At 40.0% G+C, this 22,677-nt stretch overlaps 1 protein-coding gene and 1 long non-coding RNA gene across 9 annotated transcripts in view; one reads left to right on the top strand and one right to left on the bottom strand.

Annotated features, from left to right (window-relative positions):
• LOC123332929 overlaps window positions 1–8,932 on the top strand; it is a 31,417-nt gene extending 22,485 nt beyond the window's left edge. Inside the window, exons 3-4 of one of the 2 annotated variants that reach the window (XR_006550107.2) lie at window positions 7,290–7,630; window positions 8,287–8,932. This is a non-coding gene — a long non-coding RNA (uncharacterized LOC123332929). Of the gene's footprint in view, window positions 1–7,289 lie in introns of both variants that reach the window. The other variant, XR_006640885.1, reaches the window with a different exon arrangement.
• Window positions 1–22,677, bottom strand: part of PLPPR1 (phospholipid phosphatase related 1) — a 600,006-nt gene that overhangs the window by 17,294 nt on the left and 560,035 nt on the right. For all 7 annotated transcript variants that reach the window (XM_044940346.2, XM_006067875.4, XM_045165145.1 and 4 more), the window contains one exon: window positions 20,277–20,409. In XM_044940346.2, coding sequence (XP_044796281.1) covers window positions 20,277–20,409 — 133 coding nt within the window. The remainder of the gene's footprint in view (window positions 1–20,276; window positions 20,410–22,677) is intronic.

The following is a 22,677-nucleotide window of genomic DNA, read 5'->3' as shown; positions in this document are numbered from 1 at the left end:
GACAATGTCAGATCATACAGGGCTTTTGTAAGGCATTCCAGGCGTTCCTCTGTTAATCCTGAGTTTCTTGTGTGTGTATTACAAGGCTCAGAAGCTAAAAAGTGTTGCTTTTGTCCTTAGAGTCAGGTGGAACACTGTTTATGGCCTCCTGTACTGCAGTATATGATTTGAAGGAGATGCTTTTGGAGTGTCCTACCTTGGTGTCTAAAATTCTTTAAGTGTGATAATCTTTTTGAAATTTTAACAGATACATTTTTCATTCCTATGACCCTCCCTAGCTGGTTCTATTGATACTTAGCTTATGGCTCTGCTCCCAACAGTATTTCTTGCTTCAGGGGAGCTAATCACACTTCTTTTTAAAAAAAATATATTTATTTATTTATTTGGCTACTCCAGGCCTCAGTTGTGGCATGTGAGATCTAATTCCCTAAAAGGGCCCCCTGTATTAGGAGCGCTGAGTCTTAGCAACTGGACCACCAGGGAAGTCCTTGATCACATTTTTGAATGGATTTACAGCAGACACAGAAGTCTAAAAGTAAAACTCTCTTAGCTTGCCAGAGCTATATGCTTGAGACATGTACTGTTTTGTTTGGAATTCTGAAACGAATTGGATGGGAAAACCAAGAGCCATGGTCTGGAGGACAAGACCATTGAATTTCTATAATAAACCCTGGAATGGGGAGATGTAGGAAGCATGTCTCCCAAGGAGGAGCTAGAAACTTACCTAGTCTGGCTGAAGGAGTGAAGGGGCTGCCCCCTTCCCTGCCCATGCTGGCTGTCAAACCCCAGGGGCAGCGCAACAGAAACCTCCAGAATGATTTTTGAAGATCAAGCTGAAGTCTGTCCTGTGCCTCCCAGGATGTAGCTCAGGAGCCTGCACACCTTTCAGAGAAGTTCCATACCTAGCATGGTAGTGTAGCTGTGGGTGCCTGTGTTAGCAGTGGTGGATGAGGGTCAAATTGGTTGAGCCCTAGGGTACCTCACAGGACCCATACATTCTGGTGTAGGGTCGGGTGGGTGCTTGTGAATCCATCAGGGGTGAGGGGCATTAGAATGCTCAGAGGACCAGGAGGTAGAAGCAACCTGGCTTTAGGAGAGACTGGCATCATCGGTGAGGTCTGTGGTCCCTGTTTTGATGACATGGATCACTATGGTAACCTGAGCTTGCTGCCACTTTGTGGCCTAAAAGAATCTGACACCCATCAGGCAAGTCAAAGGATGAAGAAAGAGGAAGATGAAAGTGTTAAAAATCCTTTTTCCTCCCTCTCAGGGCTTTACCTGGATTCTTAGGACAAATTAGGATCTTTGGTTACTGGTAAATGAGGACACAGAGGTGAAACTCTGTGACCTGCTTCTTGTCATGGGATCAGTTCAGGGTTCCATCCTTTTACTCAACTGAGAAGGTCATAGGGGAAGCAGTGATGTAAGCAGGAAACACACATGACAAAGATCTTCTCAGCCGCAGGTAACTGGTGTGCTGGCGAATGCTAACAGGGCTTCTATCAGGATGTCTTTTTGCCTCCCAAACAAAGAACTGGTCAAAATAAAGAAACCAGACTGCTCGCTGCTGAGAAAGACACACAGGAGGCCTTCATTAGGAAGCCTAGACCCAGACCACAGAGTAATAATTAGCAGGCGCTGATGGGGTGAGCAAAGGAAGGAATATTTCCTTTTAGCCACAAAGAACCTGTGACTGGAGGTGGAGCCTCTGAACCAAAGGCCAATTATTCTATATTAAATTGCAAGTGTGCGATTTTCCAGTTTAAAATGGCACTTTGCTGACAGACTCTAACGGAACACTTCTCAACTAAAATATACATGATGGCAGTGAAAAAAGATGGACATTCAGAGTGCCAACTCAAAGGGATAATCAGGATTTCTGTCTCTCTCCTTTTCTCACATGTGCACACACACACAGTTTTACCTCACGAAAAGCCCGAGCTTCTCTCTGAAGATCCATCATGGGAGAAAACTTAGGGAGATTTCTTTTCTCTCTTGTCTGCCCCCTACTCAGAGATCCAGGATTTAGATTGCTCAGAAAATATGGATGCTGTCACTCCACTGGATGAGTTCTGCTCTGTGACTTTGCCAGGGACGAGTTCCTTTTCCCCCTTTTCTGCTAAATGTATTTTAGAGACATGCTCTGGGACAACAGCTAGGCGGGCAGTGGCGGGGCCCTGGTGCTGGCGTCTTGCTTCTGAGAGGTTTAGACCCACATGCTGTAGAGAGCAGCATGCGCTGGGTGCCACAGCTTTGCGTGCACAGCATTGTCATGGCACTGGGGGTAGGAGGAGATGCCAGTTCAGTGGAGCTGAGGAACTCCAGGTGGAAACCTGCTAATTTGGAATTGGACTCAGTGCTGTGCATGCCAACCTGCTCTTAGGCTTAAGCTCTGGAGACTGGACCGAGAGCAAGTCATTCTGTTCTTCTTTCTGTTGAGGAAAACAGAATGTATAGATCTTGCCCTACCTAAGACTGAAGAGGGAGAAATAATCACGTATCACATGGGGTCTTGGGGAAAATGCTACTCTAATTTTTTTTACCTTGTATGATCAGTTTATATGAAATGCCTAAAACAGGCAAATCCACAGACAGAGAATAGAATAGTGAACCTCAGGGTCTGGGGAGAAGGGAAAAACAGTGGGTGACTGCTAACAGGTATTGGTATTTTGGGAGGGATGAAGAAATTTTCTAGAATTAAACAGTGCTGGTAGTTGTACAACTTTGTGAATACACTAAAAACTACCAAACTGAACACTTTAAAGGGTGACTTTTGTGGTATGTGAATTGCATCTCAGTTAAAAAATAAAAACAACTATGAAATGTTTGCATATTTGAGTTACTCAAATTCACAACTGCTATATATAAAGCATATTTTTTGGGTTTATAAAGTTTTTTTGAAGTACACTTTATTTACAATGTTGTATTAATTTTAAGTGTACAGCAAAGTGATTCAGTTATACATATATATTTTCAGATTCTTTTCCCTTACAAGTTATTACAAAATACAGAATATAGTTCCCTGTGCTATACAGTAGAAACTTGTTGGTTATCTGCTTTATGTATAGTAATATGTATATGTTATGCAGATGACACCACCCTTATGGCAGAAAGTGAAGAGGAACTCAAAAGCCTCTTGATGAAAGTGAAAGAGGAGAGTGAAAAAGCTGGCTTAAAGCTCAACATTCAGAAAACTAAGATCATGGCATCGGGTCCCATCACTTCATGGGAAATAGATGGGGAAACAGTGGAAACAGTGTCAGACTTGATTTTTCTGGGCTCCAAAATCACTGCAGATGGTGACTGCAGCCATGAAATTAAAAGACGCTTACTCCTTGGAAGGAAACTTATGACCAACCTAGATAGCATATTCAAAAGCAGAGACATTACTTTGCCAACAAAGGTCCGTCTAGTCAAGGCTATCGTTTTTCCTGTGGTCATGTATGGATGTGAGAGTTGGACTGTGAAGAAGGCTGAGCGCCGAAGAATTGCTGCTTTTGAACTGTGGTGTTGGAGAAGACTCTTGAGAGTCCCTTGGACTGCAAGGAGATCCAACCAGTCCGTTCTGAAGATCAGCCCTGTGATTTCTTTGGAAGGAATGATGCTAAAGCTGAAACTCCAGTACTTTGGCTACCTCATGCGAAGAGTTGACTCATTGGAAAAGACTGTGATGCTGGGAGGGATTGGGGGCAGGAGGAGAAGTGGACGACAGAGGATGAGATGGCTAGATGGCATCGCTGACTCGATGGACGTGAGTCTGAGTGAACTCTGGGAGTTGGTGATGGACAGGGAGGCCTGGCATGCTGCGATTCATGAGGTCGCAAAGAGTAGGACACGACTGAGCGACAGATCTGATCTGATCTGATGTATATGTTAATCTCAAACTCCTAATTGATCTCTCCTGTTCCCATTTGGTAACCATAAATTTATTTTGTAAGTATGTGAGTTTGTTTTTGTAAATAAGTTCATTTGTATCATTTTTTCTTTTTAAATTTCACATGTGATATCATATGATATTTGTTTTATCTAGCTTACTTCATTTAGCATAATATCTCTACATCCATTCATTTGCTGCAAATGGCATTATTTCATTCTTTTTTATGGCTGAGTAGTATTCCATTGTGTATATGTACCACACCTTTCATCGATCGATGGACGTTTAGATTGCTTCCATGTCTTAGAATAGGAAATGGCAACCCACTTCAGTATTCTTGTTTGCAAGTATGCCATGGACAAAGGAGTCTGGTGGGCTACGGTCCATGGGGTTGCAAAGATTCAGACACAACTGAGTAACTGAGCACATAGGTCTTGGTTATTCTGAATATTGCTACTGTGAACACTGGGGTGCGTATGTCATTTTGAATTATATGTTTCTCTGGATATATGCCTAGGAGTGGGATTGTTGGATTATATAGCAACTCTATTTTCAGGTTTTTAAGAAAACTCCATACTATTCTCTATAGTGGCTTCATCAACTTACATTCCCACCAACAGTGTAGGAGGGTTTCCTTTTCCCCACACCATCTCCAGCATTTACTGTTTGTAGACTTTTTGATGATGGCTATTCTGACTGATGTGCGATGATACCTCACTGTAGTTTTGATTTGTATTTCTCTGATAATTAGTGATGTTGAGCATCTTTTCATGTGTTTTTTGGCCCTCTGTGTGTCTTCTTTGGAGAAATATCTACTTAGATCTTTGCCCATTTTAAAAACATTTAAATTTTTAAAAATTAGTATTTAAAAAAATTTTTTGGCTGTACTGGGTCTTCGCTGCTACATAAGCTTTTCTCTAAGCTGCAGAAAGCGAAGGCTGCTCTCCAGTTGCGGTGGTCAGGCTTCTCATCGAGGTGGCTTCTTTTGTTGAGGAGCATAGACTCCAGGGCATGAGAGCTTAAGTAGCTGTGGCTCCCTGGCTCTAGAACACAGGCTTAATAGTTGTGGTGCACGGGTTCATGGCACGTGGGATCTTCCCAGACCAGGGATCAAACCCATGTCTCCTGCATTGGCAGGCAGATTCCTTGCCACTGAGCCACCAGGGAAGCCCCTTTGCCCACTTTTTTATTTATTTATTTTTGACAGAGCCACATGAGCTGTTTGTATATTTTGGAGATTAATACCTTGTCAGTTGCTTCATTTTCAAATATTTTCTCCCATTCTGTGGGTTGTCTTTTTATTTTGTTTATGGTTTCTTTTGCTCGGCAAAAGCTTTTAAGTTTATTAGGTACCATTTGCTCATTTCTGTTTTTTGTTTTCCTCTATCCAGACAGGTATTGCTGCAATGTATATCAAAAATGTTCTGCCTATGTTTTCCTATAGGAGTTTTATAGTATCTGGTGTTACATTTAGGACTTTAATCCATTTTGAGTTTATTTTTGTGTGTGGTATTAGAGAATGTTCTAATTTCATTCTTTTACATGTAGCTGTACAGCTTTCCCAGTACCACTTATTGAAAAGTGTCTTTTTTCCATTGTATATTCTTGCCTCTCTGTTGTAGATTAATTGACTGTAGGTGAGTGAGTAAAAATACTATTTTAGACTAGTATTATACCATTATACTTCTTTTTTTGTACCTCTTATATGTGATTATTCAATAATGTCCATCTCTCCGATTAGAACTGTAGAATATGCACGCTGTAAAGAGCAGAGAATACATCTGTTTTTTGCTCAATCCTGTATCCAAGTACCTAGCACCAAAGCTGGCACACAGTAAACACTTGATAGACATTTGTGGAATCAATAAATCAACTGCAGAAGGGATTTCAGAGAAGACTGACAGGAGAAGACAGTAAAAGAGCATAGAAACTTGTCCAAATTGTCTAACTTCTGTTGGGTCTCACATCCCTGACTCTGTTGAACATGGGGTTGAGATCAAACCACTTAGCATGTAAGAGGTAGGGATCATTTCCCTTTTTAATAAATGCCACAAAATCCAGTAGAGTGCTGCTGCTGCTAAGTCGCTTTAGTCCTGTCCGACTCTGTGTGACCCCATGGATGGCAGCCCACTAGGCCCCCCCATCCCTGGGATTCTCCAGGCAAGACCACTGGAGTGGGTTGCCATTTCTGTCTCCAATGCATAAAAGTGAAAAGTGAAAGTGAAGTTGCTCAGTCGTGTCCAACTCCCAGCAACCCCATGGACTGCAACCTACCAGGCTCCTCCATTCATGGGATTTTCCAGGCAAGAGGACTGGAGTGGGGTGCCATTGAGCTGCTTAGAATTGAAAACTGGGTCTTTCTAAGTGTCTCAGAAGTCAGAAAACTTGTAAATCATAATTTGGAATTCAAATCACTCTCCCTTTTCAATACAAGAGAATGAGAAAATATCCTTAATTTGGAATATGAAGATCCACACTACATATGCAGGAGAGATTTCTTCCTGTGGATGTTTATGAAGCACAAGAAATCTGGAAGTCATGATGCACTTGGGCAGTTTTATGTAGACATGAGCATCTTTGAGACACATTGCCTCATTCTGATTCTGAGAAGGTGTGATGGTTGTCAGTTTAAATATTAACATGTGCACACATGAAAGCATGGCTCCTACATGTTTTTAATGTGGAGAAACTAACACATAGAATTTTGAAAGGACAGTGGAAAAGACATAAAAACAAGTTATCTGGGTTGGAGTGGTAATACTACTCTCTGAAAAGGGGAGGGGTTCTTAGTTCTTCCTCAATATATGTTCTCAACCTTTTATTAAACATTTCTAAAAGAGAATGGCTCTTTTGTCTATGCTAGCAAATCAAGGTAATGAAAGGGCTTCTCAAGAGATGTTAGTGCTAAAGAACCTGTCTGCAATGCAGGAGATGTGAGAGACATGGGTTCAATCCCTGGGTTGTGAAGATCCCCTGGAGGAGGGCATGGCAACTAAGTCCAGTATCTAGCCTGGAGAATCCCCATGGACAGAGGAGCCTGGCAGGTCGCATTCCACAGGGTCCCAAAGAGTTGGACACGACTGAAGCGACTTAGCACACGCACGCACCGTACTGTTTGAGATTAAGAATGCTTGAACATTTTCTCACTTTCAGAAGTTAACCAGCTTTGTGAATCTTTTGTGGTAGTTTTCCCACTATGATGTTCAAAAAAACAAGGAAACACACCCTCAAATCAATTCCTGGCCTTTATTTTAGTGGGAAAAGGGATGGCAATCTTATCCTACACACAGGTACAAGCAAGAGGAATGGGGTCACCAGTGCGATTTTTGACAATGGAAAGGGGACCTCTAAGGAATTCTTATGTTCAACTTTCCTCAAAATATATTCTGATGCAATCTTTGGGTCTTCATTCTAGATTGCATCTTGCATCAAAGCACCATTGCAAATGGAATATAAGATACAAAGAAATGAACATAGTTTCTTTTTGCTTCTCCTGTTGCCATGTGGAGACAACCTAGTGGAAAATCTCAGTGGAGAAAGTCATCCAGCTGTGAAGACCGTTCCTTCGGGAAACAATGATGTCTTTAGAAAAAGGAGAGACAGTGAAATGTTTTCTTCTCCTTAACATGTTTTATTCAAACTGGAAAATTCCTAATGAAGATATTTTATCTGCAGTTACCATGTTCATCTCATTTCCTTGCAAGGTGTACTGAGCTGATGAGACAGATGTTTAAATAAGACTGCCATGGATACTAGGTAATAATGGTAACAGGTTGCTAATACATGGTGCTTAGAATGTGCTCGGTATTAATCAAAGTGCTTGGAAATATTAGTCCACCACAACTCTTTGAGATAGACACCATTATCTCCATTTTACAGATGGGGAAAGTGAGGCACAGAGAGGTCAACTAATTTGACCAAGTTCACACAGCTAGTAAGTAGAAGAGCTGGGTTTGTTTGTAGTCTAGAAGTTGTGTCTGACACTTTTGCAACGCTATGGACTATAGCCTGCCAGGCTCCTCTGTCCAAGGGATTTCCCAGGCAAGAATACTGGAGTGGGTTGCCATTTCCTTCTCCAGGGGATCTTCCCAGACCAAGGATCAAACCCATGTCTCCTGCGCTGGCAGGCCAATTCTTTACCCCTGAGCCACCAGGGAAGCCCATGTGATGGGAATAGAAGAGCTGGGATTAGACACTAAATACTTACGGCTCTAGATCCAAACTCTTATTCACAACCCTCTAAGCTTATATTTTTATGTACTTAAAAATATATATACATATATAGATAGGCATTAAGCTGTGAAAAAAAGGACTTTAGTTCTCACGTATGCACTAAGGACAAGGATTTAGAGCATTTCCCCAATGAAATGTTTGCCTTGTCAACTCAGAAAAAGAATTCCTCTATTTTTTAGCCAACAATTTTCCAAGAAGAAGATGGTAGAATACCTAAGACATGCCATCACTGAACGAGGCGTTTTTCTCATCACTTGAGCAATGAATCTGACTTTGTTTCTGGTATAACAAGAACATCATCAGTGCAAACGGATTTACATGCATCAAAGATTGTGTTTTGAAAGGAAGTGTCTCACAGGACTGAATCCGTCAGTTCCTTAGATAGTTAATTTCAGGGGTTCACAAAACAAAGATTCTGGGGTCTCTTTCCTATATAAGTCACAGAAACATGAAAGCTGACAGCAGTCTACTTGTCTTGATGTCATGGTTTTAATCAAAAGAATAAATTTTATGTAAATCAAGTAATCTGAACGTCAGTTACTTTATCTGTATAAGAGGTTTTATTTATTTAGATGTTTTAAATAGTCCTAAATCACTGGGTTATTATTGAAAAATCACATAAAATAGTTGTAAAACCATTTTGTACATTGTGAGATTTATATATTAGTGACTATTGTTTTTATAACTGAGGGATATTTCAAATAAGTTGATTATAAAGTTATTTTAAGACAGAAGAAAGATAAGGACACTAATTCTAACAAACTCAAACATATATTTGACTCTTATTCATTTTTGTATTAATAAAACACCTTTACATTATGAGGAGCTAGTGGTGTTTAAACAACATTCTGTCATTTCTATAACTCCGCATCATGGTAAAGGAAGAGGAAGAGTTATCAACCAGAAAACCTCCCAAATGTTTTTATAAATGAAGGAACAAACAGACAGACTTCTGCTCCTCCAAAGTATAAAGTTGTATGATTTTTTTTTGAAAAGTCTACTTTTGGCCACACCACATGTCATGTGGGATCTTAGTTACACAACCAGGGATCAAACCTGTGCTCTCTGCACTGGAAGTATGTGGTCTTAACCACTGCACTGTTGGGGAAGTTCCCAAAGTTGTGCAACTTCTTGGTAAGATGGTTCTATCTCAACAAGAGGGACTTGACTCCTCTTCACGCAGGACAGCTCCTCGGGGCTTTCTCTCTCAGGATCTGCTTCCTTTCTCACTCCTGTTGTGTGTGTGCTGTGTGCTCAGTCGCTCAGTGGTCCCGACTCTGCAACCCCATGGACTGTAGTACGCCAGGCTTCTCTGTCCTCCACTATCTCCTGGAGTTTGCTCAGATTCATGTCCATTGAGTTGGTGATGTTACCTAATCATTTCATCCTTTGCCCACCCCTGGCTCTTCACCTCAGGTGGCCAAAGTATTAGAACTTCAGCAACAGTCCTTCCAATGAATATTCAGGGTTGATTTCCTTTAGGATCGACTGGTTTGAGCTCCTTCCAGTCTGAGGGACTCTCAAGAGTCTTCTCCAGCACAATTCAAAAGCATCAGTTCTTTGGCATTCAGACTTCTTTATGGTCCAACTCTCACATCCATACATGACTGCTGGAAAAACCATAGCTTTGACTATATGGACCTTTGTCAGCAAAGTGATATCTCTACTTTTTAATATGCTACAAAATATATCTTCACGACCCAGATAATCACGATGGTGTGATCACTCACCTAGAGCCAGACATCCTGGAATGTGAAGTCAAGTAAGCGTTAGAAAGCATCACTATGAACAAAGCTAGTGGAGGTGATGGAATTCCAGTTGAGCTATTTCAAATCCTGAAAGATGATGCTGTGAAAGTGCTGCACTCAATATGCCAGCAAATTTGGAAAACTCAGCAGTGGCCACAGGACTGAAAAAGGTCAGTTTTCATTCCAATCCCAAAGAAAGGCAATGCCAAAGAATGCTAACTACCGCACAATTGCACTCATCTCACACGCTAGTAAACTAATGCTCAAAATTCTCCAAGCCAGGCTTCAGCAATACGTGAACCGTGAACTTCTGATGTTCAAGCTGGTTTTAGAAAAGGCAGAGGAACCAGAGATCAAATTGCCAACATCTGCTGGATCACGGAAAAAGCAAGAGAGTTCCAGAAAAACATCTATTTGTGCTTTATTGACTATGCCAAAGCCTTTGACTGTGTGGATCCCAATAAACTGTGGAAAATTCTGAAAGAGATGGAAATACCAGACCACCTGACCTGCCTCTTGAGAAATCTGTATGCAGGTCAGGAAGCAACAGTTAGAACTGGACATGGAACAACAGACTGGTTCCAAATAGGAAAAGGAGTACGTCAAGGCTGTATATTGTCACCCTGCTTATTTAACTTCTATGCAGAGTACATCATGAGAAATGCTGGGCTGGAAGAAGCACAAGCTGGAGTCAAGATTGCCAGGAGAAATATCAATAACCTCAAATACGCAGATGACACCACCTTGATGGCAGAAAGTGAAGAGGAACTAAAAAGCCTCTTGATGAAAGTGAAAGTGGAGAGTGAAAAAGTGGGCTTAAAGCTCGACATTCAGAAAACGAAGATCATGGCATCTGGTCCCATCACTTCATGGGAAATAGATGGGAAAACAGTGGAAACAGTGTCAGACTTGATTTTTCGGGGCTCCAAAATCACTGCAGATGGTGACTGCAGTCATGAAATTAAAAGACGCTTACTCCTTGGAAGGAAAGTTATGACCAACCTAGATAGCATATTCAAAAGCAGAGACATTACTTTGCCAACAAAGGTCCGTCTAGGCAAGGCTATGGTTTTTCCTGTGGTCATGTATGGATGTGAGAGTTGGACTGTGAAGAAGGCTGAGTGCCAAAGAAGTGATGCTTTTGAACTGTGGTGTTGGAGAAGACTCTTGAGAGTCCCTTGGACTGCAAGGAGATCCAACCAGTCCATTCTGAAAGAAATCAGCCCTGGGATTTCGTTGGAGGGAATGATGCTGAAGCTAAAACTCCAGTACTTTGGCCACCTCATGCGAAGAGTTGACTCATTGGAAAAGAGTCTGATGCTGGGAGGGATTGGGGGCAGGAGGAGAAGGGGACGACAGGGTGAGATGGCTGGATGGCATCAGTGACTCAATGGACATGAGTCTGAGTGAACTCAGGGAGTTGGTGATGGACAGGAAGGCCTGGCGTGCTGCGATTCATGGGGTCGGGAAGAGTCGGACACAACTGAGCGACTGAACTGAACTGACATAGACCTTTGGTGGTGAAGTAATGTCTCTGGTTTTTAATACACTGTCTAGGTTTGTCATAGCTTTATTTCCAAGGAGCAAGCATCTTTAATTTTATGTCTGCAGTGATTTTGGAGCCCAAGAAAATAAAATCTGTCACTGTTTCCTCTTTTTCCCATCTATTTACCATGAAGTGATGGGAGTGCCATGATCTTAGTTTTTTGAATGTTGAGTTTTAAGCCAGCTTTTTCACCTTCATCAAGAGGCTCTTTAGTTCCTCTTCACTTTCTGCCATTAGAGTGGTATCATCTGCATATCTAAGGTTGTTGATATTTCTCCCGGCAGGCAGTCTTGATTTCCAGCTTGTGATTCATCCAGCCCGGCATTTTGCATGATGTGCTAGAAAGTACACCTAGATACAAACTAAAGGTGGAGAGGGAAGATTTTAGATTCCTTACCCATCAAGGAACCTAAACACAGGAAATCAAATCCTGGAGGGCTTCCAGCCTTCAAATTTTGCTCTTTCTGATTCATGTTTATAAGTTTCTAAAGCCAAAGCTGTTGATCTGAATCCACTCCCATTCCCACCACCTGACCAGCCTCAACGAGCCATCCTGATCTGGTACTGCTGCTCTCTGCATCAGCATTTCTCATTCACCTTTATTATGTTTTAATGTAATAATTTAAATTATTTCCAAAACATGCACTTTTTAAAATTAAGGGGCAAGTGACATGTAGCATTGTATTAGTTTCAGGTATATGATGTGATTTGATATTTGTATATTTTGCAAATTTTGTTATTTTTTAATCATAGAAAACTTTGAAGCTCCCCTTTATCAGTTGTTGGGAGTCCGTCCTTTCTTTCTTTGGCTGTGCTGCGTCTTCTTTGCTGCGGGGACTTTCCTCTAGTTGCGGCGAGTGGGGGCTACTCTCTAGTCGCAGCGGGCAGGCTACTTATTGAGGTGGCTTCTCTCGTTGTGGAACACAGGCTCTAGGGCCTGCAGGCTGCAGTAATTGTGGCACATGGGCTCAGTAGTTGTAGCTCCCAGGCTCAACAGTTGTGGCATGGGAGCTTAGTTGCTCTGCAGCATGTGGGATCTTCCCAGTTCAGGGATTGAACCTGTGTCTCCTGCATTGGCAGGCAGACTCTTTTACCACAGAGCCACCAGGGAAGCCCTGGGATTCATTTCTGATATTCAGACAGTATTTCTGCACCTCGCCGTGCTTGATTTTGTTGTGTGTGATCTTATATAACGTAAATATTCATAAAACTCTTTTAAAAAGTCTTTGAAATACTTGTTATAGCAGTGGATTTTGACTGAGGGTGATCCTGTCCCCAGGGGACATTTTGTAATGTTTGGAAACATTTTTGATTGTCACTCGTGGGAGAGGGGGTGCTACTGGCATCTGGTTAGAGGCCAGGGACGCTCCTATGCATCCTACACTCTACAATGTAGGATGTCCTCTCCTGTACAGAAAAGAACAGGCCCAGGATGCCAATAGTGCTGAGGAAGAGAAACTCTGCTTTACAGCCAATAAGTTCACTGAAGTGCCATGAATTTGCACAGGTTAATCTGCAGAGTGCTAGAGAAAGTAGCAATCCTTAGTTCTTTTAGTTAGCTCTTAAGCATTAATTTTTACATAGTCCTTCTAGTTAGCACTAAGCCACTCAGTTAGTCTATTTATTTGAGTCCAGTCTCTAAACACTGGTGCTGGGAAGGGTCCTTGGAAAAGGGTCACTTGAGTCTTATGACTAAATAATTTTCCTCTCGATAATTAGAGTAACTTGTAGAATTCTGGGTCAGGAGTCTTGTTGAGGTCTGTAATGCTCTGGTTCAGTGAGGATTGACATTCAAGGAGGACTAGACTGAGCAACCAAAAGCAGCCTCATCACACCTTCTTGAGACATGAGCAGTGCTTGATCCCTGGTTATGCCTCTGACGTCAACCAAGGCTCTCAACCTCAGCGTGCCTCCCTCTCCTGCCTCCAGAGTCAATCCTGGTCCCTAGAGGGAAGCATCAAACATCTTTGTCTCAAAGTATGGTGGTCTGGATGTTCACGGGGTCCAGAAACTGAGGTTCCACTTATTTTCTAAGATCCATCCTGGCTTTTGCCTCCTCAGCTATATACCTGGGTTCAAATCTGGTTCTTGTTGCTGAGTTCTAGAAATATCTCCATCTACTTATAGGCCCATGCCCTACCTTGTCTTTGACATGTTTGTTTTAGTGTCTACTCTGGACTCAGAACTAAAGTTGGGTGCCTGGGTACTGACACTCTCCTTCAAACTCTCCAGCCAAGGTCAACCTCCATGGTCACCACATGGAGCTGGGCTAGTTCACTGGGCACCTAGTTTCCCGGAATGGTCATTGTCCTGCTCTGAAGTCACTGCCAACTCTAGACAATTCTCACTGGAGGGCAGCCTCTTCCTTCCCACTTAAAATTGCTTATTTGCCTTTGCAAACCCCCTATTTACTTTTTCTACATTATTTCTCCCCATAACACAAATACTATGATATACTTAGTTTAATGCCTGGCTTCCCCCATTAGAATATAAATTCAATGAGAACAAATAAATCTCTATTCAGTTCACTAATATGTTCTCAACACCTTAATCAGTGTTTAGCGTATGGTAGATGCCAACAATTGTTGAAGGTTAAACATATGATCAGTCCCCTGTTTATAATTATAAACACTGAATGCAAGTAAAAATGGACTGATGGAATCAAATGGAGTTACCTTGCAGGTAAAGTAGATCTAAATGAATTTCTAAATTGAGAAGGATTTTCTAGTTCTCAAAAAGGCTGACATTAAGCTTGTCTCAGGGTATCAATTCTTACAACCATAAAACACTGTGACCTTTGCGGCTGCATTTAAAATATTCATGCTTCATTTAGATCACACTTAATTTATGGCAATTAATTAGTGTTACATGAATTAACTGTTTGCTGTGGTACTTTCCAGTCTGTTCATGGCTACCTAATCCTTGCTGCTGCTGCTAAGTCGCTTCAGTTGTGTCCGACTCTGTGCGATCCCATAGACGGCAGCCCACCAGGCTCCCCATTCCTGGGATTCTCCAGGCAAGAACATTGGAGTGGGTTGCCATTTCCTTCTCCAATGCATGAAAGTGAAAAGTGAAAGTGAAGTCGCTCAGTCATGTTCAACTCTTAGCGACCCCATGGACTGCAGCCCACCAGGCTCCTCTGTCCATGGGATTTTCCAGGCAAGAGTACTGGAGTGGGGTGCCATTGCCTTCTCCGACCTAATCCTTAGACCTGACCTAAATAAATGGTCTAAGACTTGCTTGGTATTTAATTCAAGTTTTATTAAAAGTAATAACGGAGCAACCATGTAATTCCAAATGAAAAGCCCATAATAAATAGCTTCTGAATGACAGTCTATTTTAGGTGCTAGTAGACAATCTAACGGAGAAGGCAATGGCACCCCACTCCAGTACTCTTGCCTGGAAAATGGATGGAGGAGCCTGGCGGGCTACAGTCCATGGGGTCGCTAAGAGTCAGACACGACTGAGCGACTTCACTTTCACTTTTCACTTTCCTGCATTGGAGAAGGAAATGGCAACCCACTCCAGTGTTCTTGCCTGGAGAATCCCAGGGACGGAGGAGCCTGGTGGGCTGCTGTCTATGGGGTCGCACAGAGTCGGACACGACTGAAGCGACTTAGCAGTAGCAGACAATCTAATCTTGGTATATTTGGATCAGTTTTTTCTTTAACCCAAAATAAAGTTATTCAAGAAGGCAAATCAAACCCTCATCAAATTCTAATATTTTTTAACCCATACTTTTCAGTTTTAAACAAAACAGCTATTATTTAATATTTACAAGATATGCTTATTCAAAAATATTTGTGAATGAAAGGAATTTAAATATGACTTCTTACTTTGTTTTTGTTTCTGAAAAGAGAATGTAGAGGTTTATATCATCTTAGAACTTAAGCCTGTGTATTGTTGTTTAGTTGAATGCATACCAAAAAAACTGGTATAGGAAGGGAAAGCAATGGAGAGTAAAACATGAAAGGGAGAAGCCTAAATATGTGTTACTAATTGGACAACATTTGCTTTGATAAAAGGTTGGTCAAATTTGTTCAACCAATTCCTTTTCTCCCTTCCCACATCATGTAACACAGTGTGAGAAACTATATAGCAGTTTGGAAATGAGTACAGAAGTTGGGCTTCCCTGGTGGCTCAGAGGGTAAAGCGTCTGCCTGCATTGCAGGAGACCTGGGTTTGATCCCTGGGTTGGGAAGATCCCCTGGAGAAGGAAATGGCAAGCCACTTCAGTACTCTTGCCTGGAGAATCCCAAGAACGGAGGGGCCTGGTGGGCTGCAGTCCATGGGGTCGCAAAGAGTCGGACACGACTGAGCGAGTTCACTTTCACAGAAGTTAACTATGAGGGTTTACAGCTAAAGCCTGGGAGACTTCTTTTTGTTGAAGTATAGTAGATTTATCATATTGCATTAGTTTTAGGTGTACAGCAATGTGTTTCAGTTACATAATATATTTTCAGGTTCTTTTCTGTTATAGGTTATTATAAGATATTGAATATAGTTCCCTGTGCTATACAGTAAATCCTTGTGGTTGACTTTATACATAGTGGTATGTATCTGTTACTCACAGACATTTCCTCTTTGGTAACCACAAGTTTTCTATGTCTGTGAGGGTGTTTCGTCTTCCTTATAATGAGGACCCTGGAAAAAAGTTATTGCTGGATTTGGGAATCAAAGGAATTCAATCTTTTCTATCAAGGTCAACACAGTTAGCATTTGTCTATAGGACAAGATGGCTTAATTTGAATGTTTTTCCTTTGACTTGGCCATTGCCATTTTCTCACTTAAAATTTAATTTGGATCTGTAGGGTGGGGTGAGGGGCTGTCTGTTCAAGTCCCAATCACACAGTCTAGAGAAGACAGGGAATCTGAGAGCCAAGGTGCTACTTTTAGCTCTTCTTTCAACAGCAAACACTATTAAAGGACTTGCCATTCTTCGAGACTGATATATACATGTCATGTTGCATCCTTTTTATTTCAGAATAATCATAGGTTCCTAGTGTCTTGACTTTTTGCACATGGCATTATATCATGAATTTTCCCCTTTCATTAAAAATTGGTTAAAAAATACCATTTTCTGAGATTGTACCTTATAGTAGCACTATTTTTAAAAGTTATATTTTGGATATTTTTAATTTATAATATGAAAAATGATTTTAGTTTGTAAAAATTGATTTTCATTTCCAATTATTTCCTTAGGACAGATTATTTAAAATAGACTTTAGAGTTAAAAAGGTTGATTATTTTAAGGCTATTGAAATATACTGTCAAACTGCTGTGCAGAAAGGGTATATCAACTTACTCTCACTAGAAATGTATTAGAACCCCAAGTTTTTTTCTCATCTGTGACAGAATAAAGCATTATTTTGTTTAAAAATATTTTGCTAGTTCATTGGCCATTTTCTCAATGTGAAACTGATTGTACTTGTTAGGAAACACTATTTGTAATAGGTTCTAGAATAATTATATAAACTGCAAGAGCAAAGTCATGCCATTTCAGCTTACAGGAATAGTTATCATTTTCTAATATCAATTGCATAGTATACATTTTGCAGGCTGTTGGGCTAGAAAAAAAGACTGTTAAGCGATTTACAATAATATTTCTAATACACTTTGGGTAATACCTTATTATACTTTAATTTTTTAAAAGGAAACATCTCCATTTAAAGGATCTTCATTTCAAGTAGTATGCTTTTTTTCTCTTATTAAAAAAAATCCACAGATACTACGACAAAGTTACCCATCTCAAGATAAACCCCTCCCTCTCCTATATGAAAAGTCAGAATAGACTTTTGAATTTCTCTTAGAAATTGCCTTATTTATGTACCTTAATTTTCCAGAACTAAGCTAAGAGGTAAAAAGTTAATTAAACAGGTGGCAAATGAATATTTAAGAATCAGTATTTATGAAAGCAATTTTAGGTAAATCTGTGATTTAACACAGTTTAGTTTTGCTCTTTACCCCTCCAGAAAAATTATGGAAAGCCTACTATATGGCAGGCATTTTACAATATGCTATTGATACAAAGCAAGAAAGATATAGTCCCTCCTCTCCAAGAGATCACAAATTGCAGTAGTCCCCCTTATTCACGGGGATATATTCCAAGACCCCCAGTAGATGCCTGAAAGCATGGATCATACCAAATCCTATGTTTTTCTGATACATACATACCTAGAATAAAGTTTAATTTATAAATTAGGTACACTAAGATATTAACAACAACTAATAACAAAATAGAACAATTGTAATGACATTTACAGTAATAAAAGGTGAATATAGTGTCTCTTTCTCAGATTATCTTACTGTACACATGTAATGCCTTTTCTGTCTTAACTAAGTATTTGCCACATATGGTGGCCGTAACTTTTGCAATTTGAGGTGTGACAGCAGAACTAGCATATACTCCTTTTTCCTTCATAATTTCACAAACAAAGGATCTGTTCTTATGGTTCAACCTCAGCATATGATTCTTGTTCTTATTGAGAACCTTTACCTTTTCACTTAAAGTACTTTATGGCTTCTCTTTGGCATATCCAAATTGCCGGCATCACTACTCTTGCACTTTGAGGCCATTATTAAGTACAGTAAGAGTTACCTGAACATAGCCCTGCGATATAATGATAGTCAATGTGATAACCAGAGGGCCGCCAAGTGACTGACAGACAGGTGGGACCTTTTGGACAGAGGGAAGATTCATGACAGAGCAGGATGGTGCAAGATTTCAGCATACTTAGAATGGAGAGTGATTTAAAACTTAGGAATTATTTCTGGAGCCTTTTTGGATCATGGCCGATGGTAAGTAACTGAACCCATGGGAAGCAAAATCATGCAATGAAAAGTTAAAAGTAAATGATTACCATCATCTATTAAAAACTGGGTATCAGGCTCTTCATCATAGTATTTTTCATGCTCACAATACATGTATTATTAGCCTTAGACACACATTCACAGTCCTTGGGAACAGTGACTTTGTCCCATTTTATATCAGCTTCTTTGCACAGTTAGAACTATAATCTACCTTAAAGGGTGTTGGGTGGATCAAGGAAATTATAAAGTGTCTAGTCCAGTGTTCTGTATAATAAATATTCTTTCCTCTCCTCTTTTTTTCTTGAAGTTACTCTGGTAACAAGTGACCAAATTCTGAATGTCTTTGAAAGACACTATTGTTTGGAATGAATAATAGATAGTGATGACATCATATGGATCAGGGTAAACCCAATGAGCCTAGTGCAGATTCCCACCGGTGATTCTGCAAATATCAGTAAATGCCAAAAACTATTTGAATGTTAAGGGTTGCTTCTTTTAATTTAGGTTTTCTTAGGCCTCCCACTCTATTACTTCCCTCACTCCCATGCCAATGTTGGAAGTTACTGCATATAGTTTTTAAATTTTATTAAGGTATAGTTGATTTATACTATTGTTTAATTTCTGGTGTATAGCAAAGTGACTCAGTTATACACATATATACATTCTTTTCATATTCTTTTCCATTATGGTTTATCACAGGATGTTGAATATATTGTAGTTCCCTGTGCTATACAGTAGGGCCTTGTTGTTTATCCATCCTATATAGAATAGTTTGCATCTGCTAATTCCAAACTCCCAGTCTTTCCCTCCACCCTCCCCACCTTGGCAACCACAAGTCTGTTTTCTATATCTGTACGTCTATTTTTGTTTCATATGTATTTCATTTGTGTTGTATTTCAGATTCCATTTGTAAGTGATATTTGTCTTTCTCTTTCTGGCTTCGTATGATAGTCTCTAGGTCCATCCATGTTGCTGGTATTATGTCACTCTTTTTAATGGCCGAGTAATATTCCATCGTGTATATATGTACCACATCGTCTTTATCCGTTGCTCTGCTGATGGACCTTTAGGTTGTTTTCATGTCTTGGCTATCATATTAATAAATAGTGCTGCAGTGACCGTCGGGGTGCATGAATTTACTGCACATTTGGTTGTGCTGTGATCCTTTGCTCATCACTTGAGGAAATTCAACCGTTTCTTCATTAGGAAGAAAAGGATTAAGAATAATCAAAGGAGTTGAGAGCATGTGTCTTCTGGACCTCACTTTCTCAGCTGTCAGTTCTCTATGTTCTAAATGGTATCATGACTTGTGTTAATACCATGTTGATACGTTTAGAGTTTTATCTTCTCTCCCACAAGCACCTGGCCAGTAGATAATTTGCAGGATCTCATTAGAACACTAATAATCATTTACTGAGTACTCACTGTGTAGGAACTCTGTGAGATCTATATTCCCACATTTACCCATATACACATTCATTCCTATATCTGTGATCATTATCCATATCCCCTCAGGATTTTTATAAAAGTCCTAGAAAGAGGAATATAGAAAGTTTCTTAATTATTCTTTGTCATAAACACTAGTAAAACTCTTTGTTTTCCAACTTTGGAAAGGTATGATTTTCAAGAACCTGATGGATGTGATTTCCCGTACTTTTAAAAATTCCCTGCATAACAGAATTACTAGGTAGGAAAATTTTTTTTTTTCAGGAAATTTGATTATTTCTAAGTTCATTTTATTGGTGTTCCCTGATCAGCTAAAGGGTATATGGCAATATCCAGTCAATATTAAAATATATGTCCTGAGGGAATCTCAGATACAGTGTAGGAAAAAAGTTGAAATTTTTTGTTAAACACTTTAGTAAGTATTGCTTCACTTTAAGGATGAAAAATGTGAGTTGGCACCATGGTCAGGCACAATTTCTGCACTTCCTAGAAAAACTCTAAAACAACCCTTGCTTTTAAAGTTGGTGCTTCCATAGCTTAGGTTATTTTATCAAGTATGTTCATCTTTAGTAAGTTTTACCTATATGTGAGGGCTTATACAACATGCCCTTGTACTCACCTATGAATCTTATGATCCTTCGGAGTAAGGGGTTCAGGTAACAGCATTCTCCAGTCAGAATTGTTTTCTCCTGGGCAATCAGAGATTCTCTGGTTGACTTTATGAAATACATGGATATCTCACCAATAAAAATCTGGAGAAGGAATGTTAAAGAATTATCAAGTTGGAGAGCTTTCTGATAGACCAGTGGCTTAAAAAAACTGAAAACTTCTGAGGCTTCACAATTGTATTAAAAAACTATGTTGGAGAGATGGAGAGTTAAATAGCAGTTTGCAGTCAACTCTTTAAAAGAATTAGAGAAAGCAATAATTGATAATTTCAGGTAGATTTCGGGTATAATATTAAATTCTAAGGTCATATAAAACATAAGTTGAAATAATAAATAAGAGAATCAATGAACAAGCTCACTCAAGCTGGTCTTGAATATTTTAAACTGAATGTGTGTATTACAGTGATGAGGAGAGACTGGGATAGCCAATGTGCCCAGCGGGGCATTATATGCACACATCACAATAAATTGTTATTTCATTATGTGGCAATAACAGTGGAAACAGTGACAAACTTTATTTTTGGGGGCTCCAAAATCACTGAAGATGGTGACTGCTGCCATGAAATTAAAAGACACTTACTCCATGGAAGAAAAGTTATGATCAACCTAGACAGCATATTAAAAAGCAGAGACATTACTTTGCCAGCAAAGGTCTGTCTAGTCAAGGCTATGGTTTTTCCAGTAGTCATGTATGGATGTGAGAGTTGGACTATAATGAAAGCTGAGCATGATGCTTTTGAACTGTGGTGTTGGAGAAGACTCTTGAGAATCCCTTGGACTGCAAGGAGATCCAACTAGTCCATCCTAAAGAAAAGCAGTCCTGAATATTCATTGGAAGGATTGATGTTGAAGCTGAAACTCCAATACTTTGGCCACCTGATGCAAAGAGCTGACTCATTGGAAAAGGCCCTGATGCTGGGAAAGATTGAAGGCAGGAGGAGAAGGGGACGACAGAGGATGAGATGGTTGGATGGCATCACCAACTCAATGGACATGAGTTTGAATAAACCCTGGGAGTTGGTGATGGACAGGGAGGCCTTGTGTGCTGCAGTCCATGGGGTTGCAAAGAGTCGGACACAACTGAGTGACTGAACTGAACTATGTGGCAATACTACCATTATTTACGTGAAAAATCTTACTTGAGCATGTTTGCCTGAGTGATATTCTCCTACTCTAAATTAGTTGACTGTCACACTTTTGCTATGCATGTGCTTGTGGTTTTAGATAAACTTCATCAATGTTTTAAGACTTTCTATGCCTTATATTCCTCCTCTAATTATAGAATATCTATTTAGATGGATAAAAATGCCAACATAATGAATGGCACATGAATGGTGGAAGTTAAGTGATAGAATTGTAAAGCTGGAATCCTCTAAAACAGATGTTTCCCCCTTCATCTAGAGAGAAACCCGACAGTCTCAGGGATTTGGCCACACAGTGTCTGAAGCAAGTAGACACTGTTATCCTATTGTACAGATAAGACACCTGAGGCATGGAGGGGTGAAATAATTTGCCAGGAAACCTGTCTGTAGAGTCCTTTCTCTTAAATGCTACACTTTTACTCAGTAGTGATCCAATAAAATACTTGTTGAATTTGTGTTTAATATTGACGACACAGATAACAAAACAAATGCAATATGCTTTAAACACTGAAAACCTAAGATGATATTAAAGTACAAGATAGATTGGTGTAGTAGAAGTAGAACTATGGCCAAGTCAGAATGGGATGAAAAGTTGGCAGGGTCAGACAGGCAAACGGTGGGACAGCATGGATCACCTTGGCAGGTGCTGTCTGCATATGTCTAGGAATATTTTGTGACATCCTTTGGAATTAATGCATTAATGCTCCTTCAGGTAAAAATATTTGAATAGCTTTAAGAACTCAGCTTTCCCTTTTCTTCTCGTTAGACTTATCTCTCTCAAAATGAGGTGCCACAAGGCTTTGTTTGTCCCCACTGGAATAATGGCACTGCATTCTGTTCTTTATCTCAGTGAACAGTTGGGGATAAATACATGCATGGTTGGGTAATGAAACAGCATTTCCTTGAGGGTGCATTCTCTACTCCCAGAGCCTAGCTTAAGCATTCTTGTTGCATATGAATCTCTTACCTCATGTTTTCCTTTCTATTCCTATCACAAATGAGTACACACTATCATTGTTATTCCTTGTTATAGGATGTCCTGCCTATCTTATTCTGGTTATGTCCCTAGGGCCTAGCCCAGTGTAAGGCACATAGTTGTTATTCAGTGTTAAATGAATTAAGCATATCAGATTAATGAAGATGTTTTGGAATACAGGTTTAATGAGGGAGACTATAAGGAAGGAAAAATAATTTTTAGTATTTATCCTTC

This window comes from Bubalus bubalis, chromosome 3 (genome assembly GCF_019923935.1).
Source record: "Bubalus bubalis isolate 160015118507 breed Murrah chromosome 3, NDDB_SH_1, whole genome shotgun sequence".
NCBI classification, from domain to species: Eukaryota; Metazoa; Chordata; class Mammalia; order Artiodactyla; family Bovidae; genus Bubalus; species Bubalus bubalis.
This window is presented reverse-complemented; position numbering and strand designations above follow the sequence as displayed.